This window comes from Equus caballus, chromosome 28 (assembly GCF_041296265.1).
Source record: "Equus caballus isolate H_3958 breed thoroughbred chromosome 28, TB-T2T, whole genome shotgun sequence".
In the NCBI taxonomy this organism is placed as follows: Eukaryota; Metazoa; Chordata; class Mammalia; order Perissodactyla; family Equidae; genus Equus; species Equus caballus.
Window position 1 is genome coordinate 24,920,187 of NC_091711.1, and position 23,376 is coordinate 24,943,562.

Sequence of the window (23,376 nt, forward strand, 5' to 3'; positions counted from 1 at the left end):
CACGCTGTCCTTCCTTGTCCCAGCGTCCCTGTCTCTGCCTGCCACTGCACTCCTGTAGCTCTGAGACACTTATCAGATGTTATTTTGCGTTGTTAGTTATCTTTGCGGTGCATATGCTCTTGGAATTCAGGGAATCCGTGTTATCCTTCTCTTGGGGTGCCCCTGGTGCTTGGCAGACAATAGACCCGCCATAAATAGGTGTGGCTGAATTGAATAACTGTCTACTGTGCATACTTAGTGGGGCTTCGTGTTTGAAGATGCCAGTGCTAACATGATTATTTTCTCTCTCGGATTTGTTTATGCAACATCTACTCCACAAATGCACTTATTATGTGCCAGGCATCATGCTAGACATTGGAAACAGAGGTGAATATAATATAACCACTTCCCCCAAGGAGTTTAGGGCCTTAGGGACATGAGACAAATAAATATTGCAATGGAGTGTAATGAGAGCAAAGATGGGGCATGAACCAGGTGGATTTGTGACACCAAGGAAGCAGTGGTCAATTCTGGAGAGTGAAAGTCAGGGAAGATGCTAGAGTGGGAACCCGAAGGATGGGTAGAATTTAGCCAATGGGAAGAGGGAGGTGGAGACCTTCCAGGAATGGAGAACTGCAAATCTTTCAGTATTGGATAAGCGGATAGCATTCCTTACCTACCCAACCCCCATTTCCTCCCCTTCCCTCCTATTTCCCTGCTATCAGGACCTTACTTTTGTATCTGGGATGATCTCAAGGAAGGTAAGCTCCTCCCCCAGACCCAGGCTCATGGGCCAATCAGGAACAAGTCATGGACATTCCTTTTCTCTTTGTCAGGGATGGGTCCAAGTGGGCACGTGACCACATTCTGGTCAATGAGCTGTAAGGGGAAGTCAGCTTAGGCCCTTCTGTCTGGACATAAAAAGACAGTCTTACTAGGAGAAAGCTAGCTTTTCCCTTCTTGTCTTGAAAACTATTCTGATATTCGCAGCTGTGGCCGCTATCTTGTGACAGCAGTAAGATAATAAGTGCCTGAGGGGCTCTTTGATAGTAACACTGGCCGCTGGACTCCTTGCATGGGGAAAAATTAACCCCTACTTGTCTACACTACAAGTAGTTAGATTTTTCTTCCTTATAACTAAACACATCATAACTAATTTACATAGCTCTGTAAACTGTTTTTCACAGGTCTCCGTAGTGGGTACCAATGAGACACAAGGCTAATACCCCTGATTATCCGCAAGCTGCATAACTCAACTCCTCTCCCTTCAGTCTCTCCACTCATTTTAGGGAGACCCCTGGGGAACATCTTTGAGAATGTGGCTTCCTTCCTGCTACTCTATATTCTCCCCCCGCCCCATACTGAAACAGTATTCTATGCAAAGCTAGGAAGAAAGCCTTTCTCTCTGACTCTGTGTTACACCCTGTCACTAGACCCCAAGATAGTGTGAACGCCTCGAATGTCATAAGCCGTTGGTCAAAGTACACCTTCAGCTCCTGTCTACCCCACTCTCTCTAGGGGAATGTCTGAAGAATAAGAAGCGTACTGTTTTCATCTACTTTTCCTTGTGTCTTTCCACAGAAGCCTAGCATCAACCTCCTCCTTAAGACAGAAAACAACAACAAAAGCCCCCAGGCATGTCAACCCACCTCAAGAGATGCCTCAGAGTTCAGGTTCGCTGGCCCCGCACAACTACTCTCCAATTAGCTCAGCCCAGAGCAGTTACCTGTGCATATGAAGGAATGGGAACATGATATTGCAAAGACAGGCAGGCAGGGACATTATATATATCAAGTTAAGAAGTGTAACCTGTAATTTCTAAGTCAGAGCTTCCCAAAAGTATGCCATATGGAATGTTGAGACGCCACTCTACCCTCTCAGCCCTGGGGGTGCTAGGCAGAGCCTGGCAGCCAGAACCCTTAGGCTGTTCATCTCCAGCAGCAAGTGGCCTTGTGTGGGTCAAGGAGGGTGGAGCCAAGCAGAATGGATCCTGATGGGGCCATGGCATAAAAAGATTGGGTAACAATGGGGAGTCATTGAAGGATTTTTAACAGGACGTAATCTGAGCAACTTTCTATTTTGGAATAAAATTGGAGGGCAAAGCCTGGATGAGAAGGGGCGGACAGTGAGCCTAGGACCAGAATACCAGTCTCACCTAAAACAGATATAAAGCGATGAGGGACCAAACTAATGAAGAGGAATGAGAAAACAGAAGGGATCTAAGATATGAGAAATCTTCAGGAGTTACAATCAATGGACTTGCTAGTTGATTAGATATAGGGAGGGAGGGAAGTATCCAGGAGGACTTCCAGCTTTTGGAGTGAGAACCTGGGTGGACAGTGGTGTCATCCATTAAGATTGGGAACATGTGGGAAAAAGATGTGGAAGGAAATCGGCTTGAGGTGCATGTGGAATGTCCAAGGGAGATGACCAGTAGGCATTAGACATACAGATCTAACACTCAAGAGATCACTCTGGTGTAGAGATTTTGGAGTCTTCGAAGATAAGTGATAGTGGAAGCCCATGGGTATTGGTGATCTTGACCAGGGAGAATAGAGCAGTGATGAGAGAGTGCCAAAGAAAGAGCAAGTGATGGGAGCTCAGCCCAAACCAGCTTAGGTCAAAGGACCAGGACTGAGGACTTCGTCCTCATGAGCCTCAGTCTCTCTGTGTGTGTGTGTGTGTGTGTGTGTGTGTGTGTGTGTGTGTGGCTGACTGGCTCATCTCTGCTTTTCTTTGAATGTTAGCCTCATGGTCTCCTATTTCAGACAGGACTTTTCTACTAGACAGAGAACAAAATCACCAGTGACCCCACATTAGCCACCCCAGTAAAAGACTTTTTGCCCCCACTGTTTGTATAACAGTCCCTGGAAAGAATTCTGATTGGCTTTGCTTGGGTCACACGACCTATCCTTAGTCCAAACACAGTTGCCAGATATGGGCACTTGGATTGGCCAGACCTGGGTCACGTATCCACATTTGGGTGGGGGTGGGGTGCAGGGGCAGTTCTATTACAAGAAGAACAGGGATGGTAAACCTCTCTGAGCAGATAAATATAGTTACCCTGATCCCCTACACGGCAACATTCAAAGAGGTAGGTAGAAGAAGGAGAAACAGGAAAGGAGACAGAAAGCTGACCTGTCTGAGTGGATTATCAGCTTTTCAGAGGCCAAGAACTATATCTTGTTCACATCTGTTTCCTCCGTCCTTCACCCTCTGGTACCTAGTGCCGTGCCTATAATCAACAGTGTGTATGGAATGGATTCATAAACACGCCACATAATAAGTAGGAGGGATTTTTCAAAAGACGTAACAAAGACTAATACCCAGAAACCTGATTTGGACAATATACGAAAGCACATTTTTTAAGTAGCTGGCCACTACTGACATGGTTATTAATAGATTCTCTGAAAAGAGCCAATCTTTTTCATGATTTGAATGAAGACACCATATCAGTTTGGACCAAAATAGTTACAGCTGAGAATTTGACTTGGGGAGTGTCTTACAGAAATCAGGTGGCGTTGTTTTAAAGAATGTTCCTTTTATTGCTGCGTTCCAGGGCTCACTGTTATTTCATGCTGTATTTGCAAGCCTGCAGGCACTCACCTTAATTATTACGGATGCCAGATAGAAAGAGGAGTGCTAATCAAACCTTTATCAATTGGTGACATACTTCCAACTTTGGGGAACAGATGCTAGGGAGGAATGAAATCTTGTAAGCCACAGTGCCCACCAACTCAGTTCAGGGAGTGACTACGTTTATTATTTTTTTTTCTTATCCAGTACCTGTTACATCCACTAGGGGGAAACCTGATGCGCATCAAAGCTTGGCTTTTTCTGTGCGTAATGGAATGATATACCCATGAAAACTTGCTTGTCTTTCCACCGGGTGTGTCCTCCACTCAGTAAGGGCTCAGAGATCTGACATGTTGTCCTATTTTTCAAACAGATGAGAGAATATCCTTCAAGGTATGTTAAAGAAAATCAATTGTTTAAATTCTCACGGGATTCAGAAGGGACCCACTAACCATCTTAGATGAAAGTTTTTATTGTAAACAGAAGTTTCTACCATGAAAAGGAGGGTTTTTATTTGTTAGAATCTTTGCTTACTAACAAACAGAAAATGCTGAATCTGTGCCTTTTCAATTTTAAAGAGCTTAATTTTAAATACCTGTTAGACACCAGTGTGATCTTAATGCTCAGTGGAGTTCTTAAAGTATTATTGGCACTCAGTTGATAATTATTGTAATTATTATAAGCTTGTCTAACATAATTACAGTATAAGACTCTTCCTTTTTCAACACAAAGCCATTTTCCAACAAAGTCTGAAAGGGGCTGTAAATTAACAAATAATCCAAAAGCAATGCTCAGACTTATATTTAGTGGCTGCTCCTCCATAGTGTCAATAATATTTTTTGTGGCTGGATGTTGCTTTCCTTCTTTTGTGTTCTCCGTCTCTACAGAGATAATCAACTTACAGATTGGCAAATATGTATTGTGCATATGCCAGGTTGAGGCATTGTAGCTGGGGCTGTGGATACCCCAAAGAATGACATGTGCCCCTAAAGAGTTTACAGTCCTTAGAGCATAATTCAACCACTGTTGGTTGGACCTGAGTCTGTGCAAGGCCCAGAAAGCTGCACAGGGTGGCACCATCGGTCAAGCTCACTGCCACACCTCCAGCCCTCACCCCATGCTTAGCACCTGGTGGGTTCTCAGGAAGTATTTTTTTAAAGGAACAAACAGATAAGTGAACAAAAAATATGAGGCATAGAGGGAATTATGGAGATAAACTGAAGAACACACCCTCCCTAACCTCAAGGAAACAACAATTGTATACAAGAGCTGTATACACAAAGAATGCATAGTGTGTCAAGTGAATTACAGAATTAATGCTATCACAGACTGGCCAGTAAAGTGCTCTTCAGGTTCAGAGAAGTGAATTTATAACCAAGCAGAGGAATCTGTTCAGATAAACAAATCCAACAGGCAAGTCTGAGTACACCGCAAGAACAGAGGCTGCTGAGGAATACTCATTACCAGAAGTTGTGGAATAAATAAATGAACACTTACCATATACCAGGCCCTGTGCTAGTTCCTGGGGGCACAAAGATGAATTAGAACTTGATTTCTCTTTTAATTAATTTATTTTTTAGCAGCTCATAGTCTGGTATGCTTCTAGTACACTTTCAAGAAAGACTCCCAGGAGAAAGTGGCTTTTAAACTGGGCCTTGAATGATGAATAGGAGTTTGCAAGGCGGAGAAGAGGAGAAGGATGTTTTAGATGATAAGTGCAGCATATGCAAAGGCACAGAGGCATGAAAGGGCCTGACTAAAAATGGAAGACAGGACCTGGTATATCCCTAGCTCTTAGCATAAAACCCTACGTATGAAGTCCCTTAATAAATACTTGTTGTTTTTGACAATAATGATGGAAAGAGCCAAAATATGAGCATAAGTCTTAAGTGCCAGTCAAACCCAAATAAATGTGCTCAGTACTGGGCATGCGCCCAAGAAATATTAGTTAAAATTCTTCCCTAAGGATGGGAATTGAAATAGGTGTCATGGGCTGAATTGTGTCCCCCCAAAATTCATATGTTGAAGTCCTAACCCCCACATCTCAAAATGTGACTGTATTTAGAGATGAGGTCTTTAAAGAAGTAAAATAAAGTCATGAGGATGGGCCCTAATCCAGTACGGCTGGTGTCCTTATAAGAAGAGGGCATTTGGACACAGATAAGTACAGAGGGAAGGCCGTGTGACAGCACACGGAGAAGGCCAGCTACCAGCCAAAGAGAACTCAGAAGAATTCAACCCTGCTGACACCTTGATCTTGGACTTGTAGCCTCCAGAACTGTGAGGAAATAAGTCACTCAGTCTATGGTACTTTGTTATGGCAGCCCTAGCAAACTAATACACTGGGTTAACATAACAGTAGCACCTTGGCAGCTAATAATAGTAGTAGTAATAATAATGTTGTTATTATTTCTTGAACATTTCCTGTGTGCCAGCCATTGTCCTGAATGCTTTACATGTATCATCTCATTTAATATGCTTGAAAACCTTGTGAGATAGATACTGTTATTTCCAGCGTACAATGAGGATGCTGGAGCTCAGAGAGCCCAAGGCTACATAGTTACTGAGTGGTGGCACTGGGTCTGGAAAAAGTATCTTTTCCCTTTGGGCATACCCCACCCCATGCCAGGATGCAGGGCTTGGTGAGCAGAAGGCGGGCTGGATTTCAGTCCTTCTTGCTCCCTTGGCCAGATGCCCACTTTGTAGCCCAAGCACACAGTCATTATACTGGACCGCCCAAGGGGCTGGGGTGGCTGGGGGCAACACCACTGAGGAAGGAGCAGTTGGGCGAATAAAGGGATTCTGAGAGCTGGGAACGTAAACCTCAGCTACTCCATGGTTGGCACTGAGGCAGGTGGCAGCCTAGGTCCGTGAGTTCTAGGTACTGGGAGGTGGGCTTCCAGCGGTCCTGCATCCATAAGGGGGCCTTGACTCAGCCCAATTCTGCTAATCGGCCTCAGAACAGCTCTGACTGTCCTTAGACCTTAGTCGGCAAGGGATCCAATTTGCTGGGATCACACACCTGTCCTGTGACCATCACTCCCCCCTACTCTCCCCCCAACAAAATCAAAGAGACGAGAAATTCATTTTTGACTTTTTGACTATGAATGTAAGTGTGCCTCTCCTCACAATGAAAGCACCTGAAGGTTCCAAATTGGCAGCTTTCATGATGGGGGAACAAAGCCTCTGACAGTGTAAATATTTAATCACCATTAAGAATGTCCAATAAATGAGGGGAGTCGGGTTTCAAATTGGTTGGTTCAGATGATTAAAGTGCAAAAGTCATACAGGGTAAAAATAAAGTACCCTCTAAAAAAGGACCCTCTTTAGAACTCAAGATGGTTTCTATTTCTACTCCGTAGTACACTGTGTGTGTCACCTGTCTTAGAGCCATGAAGGAACCAAGAATATCCGATTTATCTTTAAATTTTAGTGGGGGGTGGGATGGGGTGAGGTTTGGAGGTGAGGAAGGATGGCGACCTCTTAATAACCCTGTTTTGGTAATAATGAATAAAAATGGAATTTCTGGACTGGATCGAAGGGACTGCTGAAGCTCAGACTTAAGGAGAAATGTCCAAAAAGGAAAAAGCAGTATGTTCAGTTTTGTGTCTTACTTGAAAATATACTTCAAACGGTCAGCAGTATTTTAGAGATCAGAACCAACCCTGCCCCCACCACCTTCGGAACCCTCAGTCCCCAGTCGTTCCTGGTTTACTTTTAAGGTAAAGCTTTTAGTTTTATGATTTGGCTGGAAAAAAATATAATCCTACCCAGTCAGGTTTCCATTTATCTGTATCACCGGGTTGAACTCAGTGTAGGAAAGCCTGTGCAGAGGGAATAAAAATGTAGCTTTTCCCAGTGCCAGACTTGGGGGACCCAAACATTTGAACAGAAAGACTAGGAGTTCCATTGTGTCTACAGTCTTCCATGATTTCCATCAGTAGACAAACAGAAGGTCTGAGTTTAAATATCATTCTACATCTCTTCTTGATCCACGTTTGGAGGGAGGTTGGTTCATCAGTTATGGTTCTGGCAGGAAACAGGTGACACACGCAAACGGATACATTAAGGAAGGGACCACGGCAGAGGTCTGGGCAGGACGAAGGGAGCCCAGCAAGGGCTAGCAACTGAAGGAGGCATTGGCTCCCACAGGCCTGAGGAGTGGGGTGAGGGGGTGGTTATAACCCAGAGAAGGTTGTGACTAGACCTGTAGCTGTGAGGAGGGCCGCACACAGGATCCGTGGCCTTCGAGAGGGACACAGCCAGGCCAATGCAGGGATCAGAGGGGACGGAGCTACAAAAATAAATATGTAGACGTCGTCCTAGCCACCCACCCCTGGATCTCCTGCTGGGGCCTCCCATTGGCTGAATCCAACCAGAAGCCGAAGGCAAGGGAGATGTCCATAAACGTCAAATTTCTGGGCAGAGAGGAGAGCAGGATGCAGAAGAGTAGAGAGACAGTCTATAGGGAGAAATGGAGGCTATGCGCCACAGATGGGGAAGAAGAAATAACTAGGAAGGATTTGAGAAGGGACAGAAAGGCGAGGTAAATTCTCAGTCTTCCATGGGATTTGCATTTGGGATCCTATGCATGAGGCTGGGAGTGTCCAAGGGATGCTGTTTGGAGCTCCATACTCCCAGTGCCTCCCCCAGGATGGGTGATGAGTGTAGTTGCCCTCACCATGGGGACCACATGCCAAGCTTCCCAACAGCCCATGCTCAGGGCCGATACCAGTTGCTTCTTTCCCACCTTGGTGGAAATATTTTCTAGGGAGTGGCAAGGATGTAAGATTGAGAAAGGGGCACCGTGTGGTGGAGAACACCAGACCGCTTACTGCCAAGTACAGCAACTTAATTGTCAGCTCAGAGCATCTTCCCATCAGAATCTGAAGGAAACAGAAGTATGAGTGGACTGTGAAGTTATCTGTGTGTTTATCTTATCTTCAGCTATTCATTTCAAGAATTTGAGTTATTAATAATATGAGGGCCTGGTTTCTGGCAGCTCTTCTCTTTGAATGGGTTTATGCCAAGCTGCCAGTTATCAAAGGATTCAGGGCCTAGGATTATGCTGACAGGGAGCTTCAGAGCTGTGATGGCAGAACGGAGACATGGGAAAAGACGTCTATTAAAGAGGGATCAGCATTTTGTGTCTAGTCCTTGATGCCCTTTTGGCACCATATTTCAAAAGAACAGCAAGGAAAATGTGAGCCAGGACAGAATTGAATCTTGTGAAAATCAGAGCAAAGCTGGTGACCAAGAGACTGCTCAGCAAGTTATAGATTCCCCAAATCTGAAGAAGTCATTAACGGATGATTTTGCATACTTCATGCAGGGTGAATTCCAGCTGGTCTGGAAAAGCACTGTGATGCCCGATGATTTACCATGTTTTGCTTTCAACCAGTAGTGGTCTCAGACTCTTAGCTGCTCATGGTTTGGGTGAGTGTTTTGGAGAAAGGGCTCAAGAGGAACTTCATGACACTGAGTATACTCCCTGGGAAGTGAGGTACTAGGGTGCCAGGGTGACGCCCTCATCACTAGTCTCTTAAAAACATCCGACATTTTACATCCTTTCCATAAGCAATAGTTCATCCATCTCTAAAGCCGAGTGAGGGCCCTTATTTAGCTTAAAGGAAGTCATTGGCCTTTGAGTAAAGAATTGTTTCCTTGTACATCCAATCCATTGTCCTGTCTACAGTTGTAACTCTGTTGGTGAATGACCATGAGCTGTTAAGCCATGACGTGAGAAAAGAGGACAACTGTAACGTTGGGGGTGAACCCAAATTCCACCTACGGAAGGAACACCACTGAGCCATTGTCCCATTAACCAAAGGCACAGGGCACTATCACCAAGCATAAGAATGCTCCACAATTGTCCGGGGCCATGTTGGGTGGGCAGAGAAGACGAGGCACTGTGTTCCTTCGGCCACATCTTAACTGTGCTGTGTTTGACTGACTTTTCACGTTGATTGAACTGTGTTCAACTCGTCTCTCAGCATCAATTCAAACTTATTAAATGGCTCTTCATCTTATCTGCTTTCACCCGTCTACTCATCAGCAGACTAGAAAGGAGGCTGGCTCATTTCTTTTTCCTGTCAGTCACCAAAAGGGTCTGGGAACTTTCATAAGGGCCTCGATGTGAAAGACCCCATAGATTTGAGCAAAGCTATAGAGAAGGAAGTGGCCTGTCTTAAATCCTAGAAGGACATTGCTGTGCCATTCACTACACCGGGTGCTATTTCCCAAATGCTGCCCGGGGGGTTGTAGCTACGTAGACAAGGCATAGAGAGAATTCATTGACCACCAGAACTAATATTCTTAGGTGTTTTTGATCTCTGCTGGCCCAGTCATCCCTATAGACGACTGTCACATTATTTTTTTAAGTCAGAAAGAAAACTGAAGTGCCAGCGATAGCCATCTTGTGACTGTGACCAATTGCCTACTGAACGGTTCTTAATGTCCTGAGCCTCAGCAGGAAACCACAGAATCTATAAAGTCCTGTCCAGCAGAAATGAGTCTGATCGTGGATGGTCTGGTTAACCCAGATTGCCTTCGGTGCCTGAGGGAGTTGATATTTTCTCATTATGAAGACTTTCCCATCTAGAGAACGCTACAATTAAAACTGCTCGGAATCAGTCTGAACTGCCTGTTTCCGTGGTAGCAGACCTCTATCTGGAGGATAAATCTGCACCATCTTCTTTTTTTGGGGTTTCAGCCAGTTGTGTTGCAGTGAGTTCTGAATGTGCAATAAGTGACACCCAACGAGATGAGCTCCATTAGTTGGAGAGGGAGGTTTTGTCATCAGTGGGAGTTGCACCCTTGGCCAGACAGCAGTGTTCAAGGGAAAGTGACCCCAGAGGTATGGAAGCCACATGCCTAAATATTTATTTCAGCTGTTCCTATTTCCCACACTTTTCAAATGTGAACTTGTGTCCTTGTGTCCTGAAGGTGGAGCTTTAGTACGCAAGAAAATTGGAAAGGGTAAACATGTGTATACAAAATGGGGTAGAATCAGCAAAGAATGCATTTATATGCTTCCTAGTCTCCTACATTTTTCATGCCAAAAAGTAGGCACAGATTCCGACATCTTTTGCTGCAGGAGCCTGCATACAAATGAAATGGGAGGAAAAAGAAGCCTGCTCTTAAGAGTGGCGTTTGTGGTCCCAGTAGAATGGAGAGAAACTGTAACCATCAGAGCCGTTTATACTTCTTGCTGTAGTATTTTTAAGATGTTGTTTCTTTCTCAAAAGGAGGCAGCAATGAATCGAGAAGGGATCAAAATGCCGCACTATAGAGTATGTTTAATCCAAATAGCTCCCAAGATGGTCTGCACCTGATTGTCCCAACTCTATGGGACTTAGAGAAATTACTTGGTTACCAGTGAAGTAAAACTGTCTCCAGAATGGAATTGAACTGTTGCTTCTCAGCACATAACAACACTGCCACAGCCGGTTCATGACGGCAGTGAAGATCATTGTGTTCTTCATCATTCACAGGGAAAACTGTCAAAATACCAGCACGTAAATCCTCTACTATGCTGTGAAGCGTTCTATGAGCTTCTGGGGATGTTTTGTAGATACCACTTTTTCCATTTCCGGCAGTGCAAAAATTCTTAAAACATTTCAGGTGGGCAGGGGATGGGAGCGTAAGTCCTGATTATTTGGGAGCAGAGAGAGCAACTGCTTGGCCTTGCCTAAGATCTCCTGATTAACATCAACCCCATATCTCCAGGCTTTGCCCTTCCTCCTCCACTGTCCTCACGGGCACCCTAACCGCCATCACCACAGCAGAAAGAGCCACCTTATATCTCACGGAAAAGCGTTTGCTGCCTACTGGCAGGCAAAGATAATGTTACCCAATTTCAAGTGTGGAAATTATGAATGGAAAGACAACCACTCTGAATTCGGAATATGAGAGCCACTGCTGGAATGACGTGATCCTCGAACTGCACGTCTGGAGCAGAAACTCATGCTTCTCTTCTGTTTCTTGCCTCCCCGCCCCCTCCTTTCCTTAAGCCTTCCAGGGCTCCTGTCCTGCCTTACCCCTCAGCAAGGGAGAACTCCAAGCCCTGTGGTAGAAGTTTACAACCTGCCACGGCTGCTCCTTCAGGTGGGCTCTGCTCTGGAGGAAGTCCGGTCACCCATTCCCCTCCCCAAACAGATTCTATCTGGAGTTGGGGAATTGGGAGGGGAAGGAAGAAAGGGAATGCGACCAATTACCGTCCCTGGGGCCTCTCGCTTGGAGATAGCCTGGGAAGGGACAGAGATTATTTCCCAAGGATGCACTGGGGTCCTCAGGACACCTCTGGCGCACCCCCGGATCCCCTGCCAGGCTGTAAGGGTGTTGGTGGTGCTCTCTCCTGCCTGGGGAAGCTGGGAGGTATTTGTGCATCCTCTGGGGGGGCCCCCTCCTGAGAAATCATGAACCTACACCAAGGTGAACAATGACTCGCTGTGCTGGAGAAATTCTTGGTGGCGTTGGGGGCAACCCAGCTGATATTCGCCCCCTGGGCGAGGTAGTGACACCTCAGAAGGTCCAAAGAAAAGAAGTGAGAAAGGATGAGACAGAGGGAGAGCCTCTAAGGAAACAAGGGTACCTGGCTCTAAAATTAGAAGGCTGGGCTGGGGAGGGTGGCCTGGAGCATTTAACTTGGGGAACTTTTCAGTCCCACCTGCTGAGAATGATCTCCGGGTACTACTGTAACGGCCACGGGTAGCCCTTGGCTACAGCGGGGATGGGTAAGTGGCCCTGGAGCTAGATGTAGATTGGAATCTTGGCTCTGCTGTTTACCAGCAGTAGGACCCCAGCAAGTTCCATAACCTCTCCCTGATCATTCTCATCACTTGTAAATGGCCAATAAGTCACAAATTAATAGAGTTGTTAAAGGTATTAAAAGAGTCTTAATCCACGTAGTGAATTTACAACAGCACGTAGTAAATGCTCAATAAATATTAGCCATGATCATGAAGGTTAGATGGCGAGTAGAACTTTCTAAGTGCTAGGTTTGAGAGCCTCAGACTCCGTTGCCAAGGGAGATTAGAGAACCTTTTCAAATATGGGAGCACCAGCCCCGGGGATTGTCCAGAACCGGAGTCCTGGCGCCTGCCTTTCCCCCAGCTCACTCCTCTGACCCGGGGAAGCCCCGCCTGTCACAGAGGTGCCCAGTTCCCCGGAGCCTCCGGCTCCGCCACGTCTCCTGCCCGCCACCCCAGGGCCTCCCTCCCGCCGCTCCACACCTGTCAGCCGCCCTCGCAGCTTCCCTGTGGCCCGAGCCCCGGGCGTCAGCGGCAACCCCTTAGCGACCCGGGTCCTCGCTCCCGGTGCCTTGTGTATCCCCCTCACTGCTCTCGTAAACAAAACCCCGGCGTTGGAGCAGCCTGGCGGGCGGACGGGCGCAGGAGCCCGCTCGGTGCACTGTTAGCGCGCCCCGGGAGCCCCGGGCGAGCCAAAGGGCGATGGTGGCGGCCGTGGCGGCAGCGGCAGGCGGCTCAGCTTTGTTATGAATAGATGAAAGAAGCCACCTACACAGTAACCCAAATTACGAGACCTCCCTCCTCCCTATCTCACCGAATCAAGAGGGGAGGGGAGATGGGCGTGGAGGGAGGGAGGGAGGACGGGCAGGAGGCGGAGGGCGGAGGAGGAAGAGGATGAGGAAGGGGGCCAGTTGCATCCCACTTTCACAATGGGAAAGTGAAACGCACAAGCGCACCCAACCTCTCTAGCCCTCCCTGCCTGCCTCGCTCTCCTCCGCCCGTCCCCTCCCTTCCCCTCCGCGCCTCCCCGCGAGCGCCAGCGCTGCACAGAGGAACTCTCCGGAGAAGGGCGAGGAGGAAGCGGCGCCAGAGCGCGCAGGGCTTGCCATCGCCGCCGCCGTCGTCGCCGCTGCACAGGCTGCCGGAGCGAGCCCGCCGCGCGCCGCCCTCCCCACTCTCCTTCCCCAGCGAGCTGCGGGGATGGGGCGGCCGCGGGAACCCGAGCGCGCGCAGGAGCCGCCGCCGCCCGCGTCTCCGTGGCTGCGCGCCTGAGCCTTCTGAGCCGCCGCGCGCCCTGCCCGGGGGCGGCCCCCCCAGCCCCATGGAGGTCTCCCGGAGGAAGGCACCGCCGCGCCCCCCGCGCCCCGCCGCGCCACTGCCCCTGCTAGCCTATCTGCTGGCGCTGACGGTGCCCGGCCGGGGCGCGGACGAGCCCGTGTGGCGGTCAGAACAAGCCATCGGAGCCATCGCGGCGAGCCTGGCGGACGGCGTGTTCGTGGCGAGCGGCAGCTGCCTGGACCAGCTGGACTACAGCCTGGAGCACAGCCTCTCGCGCCTGTACCGGGACCAAGTGGGCAACTGCACGGAGCCCGTCTCGCTGGCGCCCCCCGTGCGGCCCCGGCCGGGGAGCAGCTTCAGCAAGCTGCTGCTGCCCTACCGCGAGGGGGCAGGCAGCCCCGGGGGGCTGCTGCTCACCGGCTGGACCTTCGACCGGGGCGCCTGTGAGGTGCGGCACCTGGGCAACCTGAGCCGCGGCTCCCTGCGGAACGGCACCGAGGTGGTGTCGTGTCACCCGCAGGGCTCGACGGCCGGCGTGGTGTACCGCGTGGGCAACACGAACCGCTGGTACCTGGCCGTGGCTGCCACCTACGTGCTACCCGAGCCCAAGACGGCGAGCCGCTGCAACCCGGCGGCGTCCGACCGCGACACGGCCATCGCGCTCAAGGACACGGAGGTGCGCAGCCTGGCCACGCAGGAGCTGGGCCGCCTCAAGCTGAGGTTGGGCGCGGGCAGCCTGCACTTCGTGGACGCCTTTCTCTGGAACGGCAGCGTCTACTTCCCCTACTACCCCTACAACTACACGAGCGGCGCCGCCACCGGCTGGCCCAGCATGGCGCGCATCGCGCAGAGTGCCGACGTGCAGTTCCAGGGCCAGGCGGCTCTCGACTGCGGCCACGGCCACCCCGACGGCCGCCGCCTGCTCCTCTCCTCCAGCTTGGTGGAGGCCCTGGACGTCTGGGCCGGCGTGTTCAGCGCCGCCACTGGGGAGAGCCAGGAGAGGCGCTCCCCCGCCACCACGGCGCTCTGCCTCTTCAGGATGAGTGAGATCCAGGCGCGCGCCGCCGAGAGCTGCAGCGGGGACTTCGAGAGCGATCAAAACTGCGTAAGTCCTGCCCCTGGACGCCGCTGGGGGCCCTCCGGCTGGGGAGCCGCCGCCGAGACAGAGTGGGAGGGAGAGCGGGTTGACATTTACTGGGTCCCGGATTCACCCAGCCCTGTGGCCGCCGGATGGCAGTTCTCACACAGTCTCCGAGACCTCGGGCTCCTCAAAGCACAGCCCGAGGTTCCCAAAGGGAGTGTAAAAGGGAGGTGGAGAGGGTAGGAGTTAGGCTCAAAACTCCAGCGCTGCATCCCAGTTCCATTCTTCTCTGTCCCAAGGTGGACGCTTGTTTCAGGTTTAGCTTCCCCAAGTAGTCCCCCCAACCCCGTCCTCTTCGCATCCCCAGGTGTGTGGTCTTAGCAGGCAGGTGGGTTTGACCCTTCTCTCCAGCATAGTTATCAAACACAGTGCCCTCAGCAGAGAAGCCATTGAACCTAAAGGGCTTGCTGCCACACCCCAGCCTTTGTGCTCCCCCCTACGCCCCCGCCAAGTAACACATGCGATGTCGTCTGAAGAGTTGGTAGCCTGCTCAACATAGGTCAGCGCTAGCCTGGAAAAGAGGCTCGTGCTTGGTGGAACAGAACCCTCAGTGTGACCCAGTGCAAGGGGGCGGAGCTGTGGCTCTGATGAGGGCGAGCTGCGGTCTCCCGGCTGGGGAGAGAGGCAGGGGAGGCGGAGGTGGCTTTGGTGTAAAGCCTCACCATGGGGGGCAGGGCGAGAGAAAGTGCCGGGGTGCTACAGGCAGTTTGTCAGCTCCAGATTGCCGGACTGGACCCCGGGGCTCAGAGGCACCACCCTTGCGTTGTGCAGGAACAAGGCAAACGACACAGGTTTCCCCTGGGCTCCCAGGGCAGCCACAGCTTGACTCTTGAGATTGGCATTTCTTTGACTGGAAAATAAAGCCGCGGTTCAAGAGGGTCCAGTTGATGGGGATTATGGAGCCATTGTGCACTTCTCGGAGGCCGTTTTCCTTCCAAGGCTGCTGGCACATCAACTCCACATATGGCTCCTGAGAGGGGGGCCTGCTAAGAGCCTCCTTTGATAACTGGACAGAAATCAAAGAGCAGAAATTAACGGCTACAGGTGTTGCCATTGTTTTGGTATAAAATGCGTCAGAGAGGAAAGACAGAAGCCTCCACTTGGAAAATGTGTTGTGTTGGTACATTGGTTGTGTAGGCACACAGAGGAGCATTGGCTCAAAGGTATTAATATGTATCTAGAAGGCACTCCCACCGCCACCCACCCCTTTCTCTGCAAAGCACATCTTACCAAACATTAGCCCTATTATTCAGGGAGTCAAAAACTGAGGTCTTTTGCAAAGCCCCTTAGGATGGTCACTTGCTTCTCCCTCCTTGCTTGTCAGTTGAGTGCTGGGACACACAACATAATACCTTCATTTAGTTACTGGCATAATTTTTTTAAAGCATAAATAACAATGCTCCCTAAAAGACTTCATCTTGCTATACACATATAATTTAATATTTCATACCTGTCTTTCTGAGAGCTTTATAATCTAGTAGTTCAAGTTTGGCAAAAATCATTGCCTCCTACTTCTCTGTTGAAAGACTTGAAAATACCCCCAAATATTACTTTCTGTCAAGCTATAGGCATACTTGGTCTCTAGGGTTAATGACAAGACAGCTCGGAGGCCCGCCACAGGTAATAACAGTGGAAGTCCAAGCTTTGCCATCTGACAGCTGTGTAGATCTTCGGAGCCAAAACATTTCTCTTGACTGCCTCTCTCTACCCATTGGGTCCTGGAGGACTTAGTTCCCTTCCAAACCCAGCAGGCATCCTGAATGCACTCCGGATCCATGTTTTGGCTGGATCAGGTGTTCCCACTTGCGCTGGGATGGGGAGGGGAAGGGGAAGTCGAGAGCTGTTTATCCATCTTCACGGGAACCTCTGGGAGAGAGCTGCCCCTTGGAAATCAAGCAAGGGATAAACTCATGCTGCCAAAAAATCTGGAATTAGAAAAATAAATAATTAAAATAGGTCCCTGTACGGCATTTCTTGCTGCTGTTATTTATCGAGAACTCCCACTGTGCTCAGAGCTGAAAGACCGGATCTCTAGCCCCTGAGCTTGTCATCCAAGTTAAATAATATACTCTGGTTCAAACAATAGCATGTCATGGCTGCACAGGTGGGAGCTTGGAGTTTTGCATTTTTTTTTTTATTTAAGTAAATTCCTTGCTGCTCGTGTGCATTAAAAAGGCTTAATGGAATTGAATTTCAAGAGGAGTTTGAAGGAGAAAGAGGTGGTCGTTTTGATGAAAAGGGTGACAACTTTCTAACCTATTAAATAGGCAGACACGATACTTAATTCAACAAATATTTGTTTGATGCCTGCTAGTGTAAGCAACGCTCTGTGCTGGGCGCCACTGAAAGGACAATAGCAGGTGGCAACCCTGTTTAATGGGGTCATGGGATCAGGGTGCCCCCGGTTGTCACTCAGAACAATGATGTCATTTGGTTGCATTTGTTCTGCATTTTATTTTCAGGTTTTGAATGTGTTTTGGAAGAGGCGTGCTGAATTATGGGTGCCTAAAACAGGAGGTGAACTTGAAACACTCTAGAGGGAGCCTCAATAGATTCCAGCAGCGATTCTCTCCAGAGCAGGCACAGTGATGTCGACAGTAATCCGCAGGCAGGAAGGCACAAGCCGTCTCCCTCCCCTGCTAGATAGACGGCTCGCTCTTATTTTCCATTTTCAATCAACCATCGGGAGCAAAGTGACGGGATTGTGTTTCTCCTTTCTTGGTTCTCTTCTTATCTCCTGTCGGCTGCTTCTCCTCCCCTTCAGCTTCTCCTGCTAAGGATTAATTTACGAGATGCTTGTGCCATGAGCGGGTCCTCCGCCGTTTGCACACTGGGCCATTACTTTTTCTGCCTTGCCATCAACTTTGAATCCCGTTTCACAACTATTGCAGGTTAGCATCAGCCCACCAATGTGCCAAGGCAGCCGATTTTTGGAGAGCCTGTCTCTAAGAATGCTCGTAAATATTTGAACAGCACTGCCCGGTGTATAATTTCTTCTGAGCCCCTCATCAAGTCAGGTTGATTCTGTGGGGAGCATTCCCATTTACCTGATGAGGAAGCTCAAGATCAGTTAAGCAACTTGCTCGAGGTAATTGTCAGAGCCTCCAGCTTAAACCCAGGTCCTGCCGCGTCTACAGGACTTCTGTATTCTTCCCACCGCTCTGGTGCTTCTCAATCTTTCCCTTGAAAGTCCCCTAATTAAAGCAGCAGCGAGCAACCTCCCCTGGCACGTGGGGCTGAGGCTGGAGGGTGCTCCTCAGAGTGTTTGAAAACTTCATGTGATTTTTTTTTCCCATTCTGTTCCAAAACATATCTGTGAGCTTGGGTTAATATGAAAGTGAATGTTTTAAGTTATGTACAAATTAATTAATTTAACTTCCTCCGTCTCTGAACTCCTGCTACCCCTGGCACACCAATGCGCTCATAGAAAAGTGTTTGTACCTGAGTTTTGAAGTCTGATAGTACCAGATTTGTTTGGCTGCCGTCGCTGGGTCCTGGGGTTGCTTGTGGTTTAAACATGGTGGCCACCCCCTCTGTCGGCACTGACGGTGGCGTGTTTTCCTACAGTGTTGGCCAACGGGACTGACTCTTCTAGTTCATTTTACCCTTTGTGGGGAGACACCTACTTCTTCTACGCTCACAGAATTCCGTGGCCTGACATAATTTAACTGCCGTGCAGACAACCACAAAATGCTCACATGCTCTCCAACAGACAGTAACCCAAGACACTTCTAGCCACTGCATGCAGAAGTGATGTCCCAGGACCACTTGGCAATGCAGCCTTGTTGACCTCAAAATCCACAGTCTTCCTGTCATGTTTATTCCTCCTTTAGCTTCTGTTATGATCCTCTCGAGCCATTTTGCAGTCTATAGACTAGATGGTGAGTTTTACTGTCATCTAGTTTGACCACCACACATCTCATATGCAGGGGCGGATTTAAAAAGCCCAGCGCCTACTTAGAAAGACGGAAAAAAAAAAAGGCAATCATAGCTACTATCTACTGGATAGTTAGCATGGCCAGGCTTTGTGCTAAGTACTTTACATGCCTTACTTTTGGCTGATTCTCAGAGTCACCCATGGGGCAAGGACTGTAGTTATTATGATTTTACAGTTGAGGAAATTAAGGCCCAGAGAGCTTTGGTTAAGGTTCCACACCTGGTAAATGGCAGAGGATTTAGACTCTTGGTGGTCTGGCTCTTAAGCACTGCCAAGGACAGCCCAGCACCACAGATTTTGGGTTCTAGTGTCGATCATATCCTGCACGGAACATGCTAGGCCCTTGCAACTGCTCTGATAAGATTATCTGTTTGCGGCCATAAGACTTATAATAGAACTTAGAGAGGATCCTCGACAGTGAATGAGTGTCTGGGTCTTTGACCACCGGAAGTTCAGACTCTGGGAGGGTTGTAGTTCCTCAGCTGTCAACTTCTAGACAGTGTTGGCATTGTTTGTATTCAGGCTTATAAACAACCTCGGAGAGACCTCCATGGCCTCAAGGACTGCTCCCAGTTTTTGTTCTTGGACACATCCTAGCTCATAAACTAAATCCTAAGATCTCAGCCGGTTATGTCTGGGTCACAGGCACCCTCGTCTTTATTAAACAGCCACAGTGAAAATGTAAGCTCCAGAAGGTCAGGAACCTTGTAACATTTTGTTCTTTGTTGAAACCAGAGTTTGTGGAACCAGAGCATAGTACCTGGTATGTAGCTGGGGCTTGAGAAATATTTGTTGATTTAATAAATGAAGGGTCTTGGAGGATCACGTTGGAAATGTTGTCTGTACTTAGCGGCAACACTTTCCTGAGTCTGGCCACTTCAAACTCCCTTTCCATGGTCTTTTTCTTAATGTCTGATGTGTCAGAGCCTCTTTCTTGCCTGGTTCTGGGCTAGCTGACATTTCCATTCCTCTGGCTCTTCCCAAAAATGCCCATTCGTTGGAACAGCCAGGCTCTGGTCTTGCCAATCTGGGAGTTAACGTTGACCATAGCAACGCAGCGTGGTTGGAACTTCTATGCTATAATTTAATAATGTGCATGAGCATGGCTTTCAGTGACGACAGGAAAGGGCTTTGTGCTGTAGGCAGTGGTTCTCAAAGGGTAGTCTCTGGACCAGCAGCATCGGCATGACCTGGGAACTTGCTAGAAATGCACATTCTTGGGCCCCACATCAGACTTACTAAATCAGAAACTGAATGTGGAGTGGGACTGGCAATCTGTGTCTTAACAAGCCCTCCAGGTGATTCTAATATACACTCAGGTTTTAGAACCACCGCTGGAACGTAACACAATTTTTCTTGTATTCCACCTGAGGCACCTGGGGTAAGACCGTGTCCCATTTTTTCCATTGCAGTTTTCCTTGAGGCATATGAAGTAACCAACTCCTGCCACTACTCTTATATTCCTTATTCTCTTCCAGTTGGTCAAAGGAAATACCTAGAAAACCTTCTAAAGCCTTCCCATTTGTGAGCTTATAGTCTGAGTCTCAAGGACCTCCAGGTCATGGGTTAATGAGCTCCTTCACTCGTGCGTACAACAGTCTATTTGCATGTTTTTCCAAGATTGGGAGGGATTTCTAGAGTCATCCACTCTGCTGTACATCAGAACCATTTCCAGACACTGAGATTCTCTTCAAGGGTCTGCTCTTTACAACACAGTCCTGATACCAATTTCTATCTTAGGCACGGTTGGTTGCATGAAACAAGATCTACTTAAGCAAGTTCAAAGAAGGGGTGAGGATTTAGTGGAAAGAAACACATGGAAATACGTGGAAATCTAGGAATAGGAGCAGTACTGTGTGGTTGTTATGTGCACAGCCTCTGGAGCCAGGTCAGCTGGGACCAAAGCTGCCACTTAGCAGTTGTGTGACCTTGGGCAAGTTATTCAACCTTTCTATGCCTCAGTTTCTTCATTTATAAATAGTCGTCCTATTTGTCTGGATTGATGAAAATATGTCTAGGATGCACATGACTTGACCCATAGTAAATGCTATGTACGTATTTACTATCGTCGCCATCATAATTATTAATAGTAATGCAACGGGGCTCCTTGATATGGAATTGGAAGGAGGTCCTGGACTCAAGGCAACTGGAAGTTGCTCAGCAGCAGGAAATGGTGGATGCTCACTCTGAGGTTTCACCGTCAACATGACTGAGTCCAGCTGCCTCCCCCAGTCCTGCTCCCGCATGGCCTGCTCTGCTGCCTTAGACGTCTGCCCCTCAACCTCTCCGCCCAAATGTGCTGCAGCCTGCCTTGATCTCCACTCATCCTCCCAATAGCATTTCACCTTCTGTATCGGCTACCCACTGGCAACAACCTTCTGTATTATTTATTTAAATTACCAGGAAAGAGAGAGAATTGGGTCCAATTCATCTTTTCACACCCGATTAGAGCCCTAGGTCAGGGCAGAGATTTGTGTCCTTGGGGCAGGTACCGACCCCTGGTCCAGTCAGAAGAAGGGGTTCAAGCATGTGCTGGACCCCAGTAGGTGCCGTGGGCGAGTCCCTTAGACTGGAATGGTGGAAGAGCCACACGGCGACCGCCATGTTGACTACAATAGCATGGTGCCATCTCTGCCACCCTTCAAGCTTCTTGATGACTTCTGCCTTCCCTGAACATGTGGTGGCTCATAGCACATGAAAGCTGAGGCCTGCTCTGAGAAATCCCTAAGTCTGCTGGGGGACAATTTGTAGGCAACGTGGGTCTAACCTGTTTGTGGGGAAAGGGGCATGATAGTGTTGTTTATGAAACGTGCTCATAGTTTTTCTCAGTTTTAATTTTCTGTCCTGACGAAACTGCTAATTTTTATACTGTCACAAAACTAAATAGAGTCGTGACCTTTGTTTCACAGTTTCCGTAGTTGATGTTCATATCAGTTTGACTGTCTACTCAATAGTTAGACACAGTGATCTTCTCGGAGCAGTTACGAGAGGACTTTGGCCCCAGCAATCCCTCCCCACCACCCTGGCCGATGCTGTGATGCAGGGGTCAGCAAACCTTCTGTAAAGGTCAGAGCATCAATGGCCCTACTCTGCCACTGGAGTGTGAAAGCAACCATAGACAATACATGAATGAATAAGCGGGGCAGGGTTCCAATAAAACTTTATGGACACTGAAATCTGAATTTCATATCATTTTCACTTGTCATGAAATAGCGTTCTTCTTTGGATTTTTTTCAACCATTTAAAAATGTAAAAACTATTCTTAGCTCACGGGCTATTCAGAAAACAGGTGGCGGGCCGGATTTGGCCCACAGATTTGGTGGTAGTTTGCCGACCCCTGCTGCTATGGGAAGGAGGAGAGTAAAGCATACCTTTAAAATGCCCTAAGATGATGTCAGAGAGATTTAGCAAAAAGATGCTGGGGAAGCCCCAAGTTGGAGCATCAGACTCAGCCTGGGAGGATCTGGGAGGCTTCCGAGAGGTGATGCTGGAGCTGTGTCTTGAAGCCAACTGGAGAAGGCAAGGAAGGGAGTTCAGGGAGAGGGAACAGCTTGTGCACAAGCGGGAAGTTGAATAAGCTTGTGAGCCGCAGGTGGCTCACCCTGGCTGGGGAGTGTCCAGAAATGAGCATGTAGGTCCAGATGGCCAAGGGCTTTTTGAGACAGGCAAAGGTGGCAAGATTTTATCCTGATGGTCAGTCATTTTCAGACTTTCCAAGTCTGGTCTTTAAATAAATCTTAATCAGAAGGTCAACCTGAGAAAAAGGTTAGCAAATCATCATTGACCTGCTGCTGTGGGTGAGACATTGCCAAGAGCCGGGACACAGGGTGGAGCAGGGGTTAGGAGGGTCCCAGAACCCGGCAGCTTGTCCCACCCCCACCCCTGCCTGTCCCTGAGGCATCTCAAAAGAACTTCTGGGACTGCTGAGCAGTGTGAAAGCCACGGCTATGGCTAATGGAGGACCGCAGCAGGGCCACAAGCAGACGTGATCTGACTGGGTTCCAGAATCACTCAGAAGAACGGATGAGGCCACGTTAGAGGCAAAACCACTGATTAGAAGGACAATCATTGGTTCATGCAAATAATTTCTTGAGTTCTTATTATGTGCCAAGCACTAGGTGAAAATATTTCTATCAGTGATAGAGTAGACAGTAAACATGTAGCAAATAAGTTGTTTGATATTAAAATGATAGCCAGCACTTGTAGAGTGCCTACTGTATACCAAGTGTTGTTCTAAGTACTTTACCAACATTAACTTGTTTAATCCTCACCACAACCTTATGAGATGGGCAATATCGTTGCTTCCATTTTACAGATGAGGGAACTGAGGCACAGACTGAGATTGAGGCTACGAAGGAGCTAAACAGATGTTGGGGGAAGTTCTCTTTAAGCAGGTTGAGTCGACAACAGGGAGTTGGGAAGGGATAGTTAGAGACTGCCCATGAAGACCTGGGAAGCAGGTCCTCCTAGCAGACTGGAGACAAGTGCAAAAGCGCAAAAGAGGAAATGACTTGGTCAGTTTGAAGAACAAAAGGTTAGCAGGGTTGAGTCTAGGGAGGTGGGAGGGGAGAGTGTCAAGGGAAGAGGCTGCAGAAGGAAGGAGCCACCAGATCCTATAGCCCTCACAGGCCATGGAAGGGAGATTATATTTTTTCTCAAAGCATAGAAGAGCCTTTGAAGGGAAGTGAAATGATTGGATTTGAATTCCTAAATGA

General features: G+C 48.5%; 1 protein-coding gene across 4 annotated transcripts in view; it reads left to right on the forward strand.

Annotated features, from left to right (window-relative positions):
- The first annotated feature begins 13,087 nt into the window (after positions 1 to 13,087).
- Positions 13,088 to 23,376, forward strand: part of PLXNC1 (plexin C1) — a 142,045-nt gene continuing 131,756 nt past the window's right edge. Inside the window, exon 1 of one of the 4 annotated variants that reach the window (XM_023631795.2) lies at positions 13,088 to 14,688. In XM_023631795.2, coding sequence (XP_023487563.2) covers positions 13,627 to 14,688 — 1,062 coding nt within the window. In that variant the 5' untranslated portion in view covers positions 13,088 to 13,626. The remainder of the gene's footprint in view (positions 14,689 to 23,376) is intronic. The other 3 variants (XM_070254487.1, XM_070254488.1, XM_070254489.1) reach the window with 3 other exon arrangements.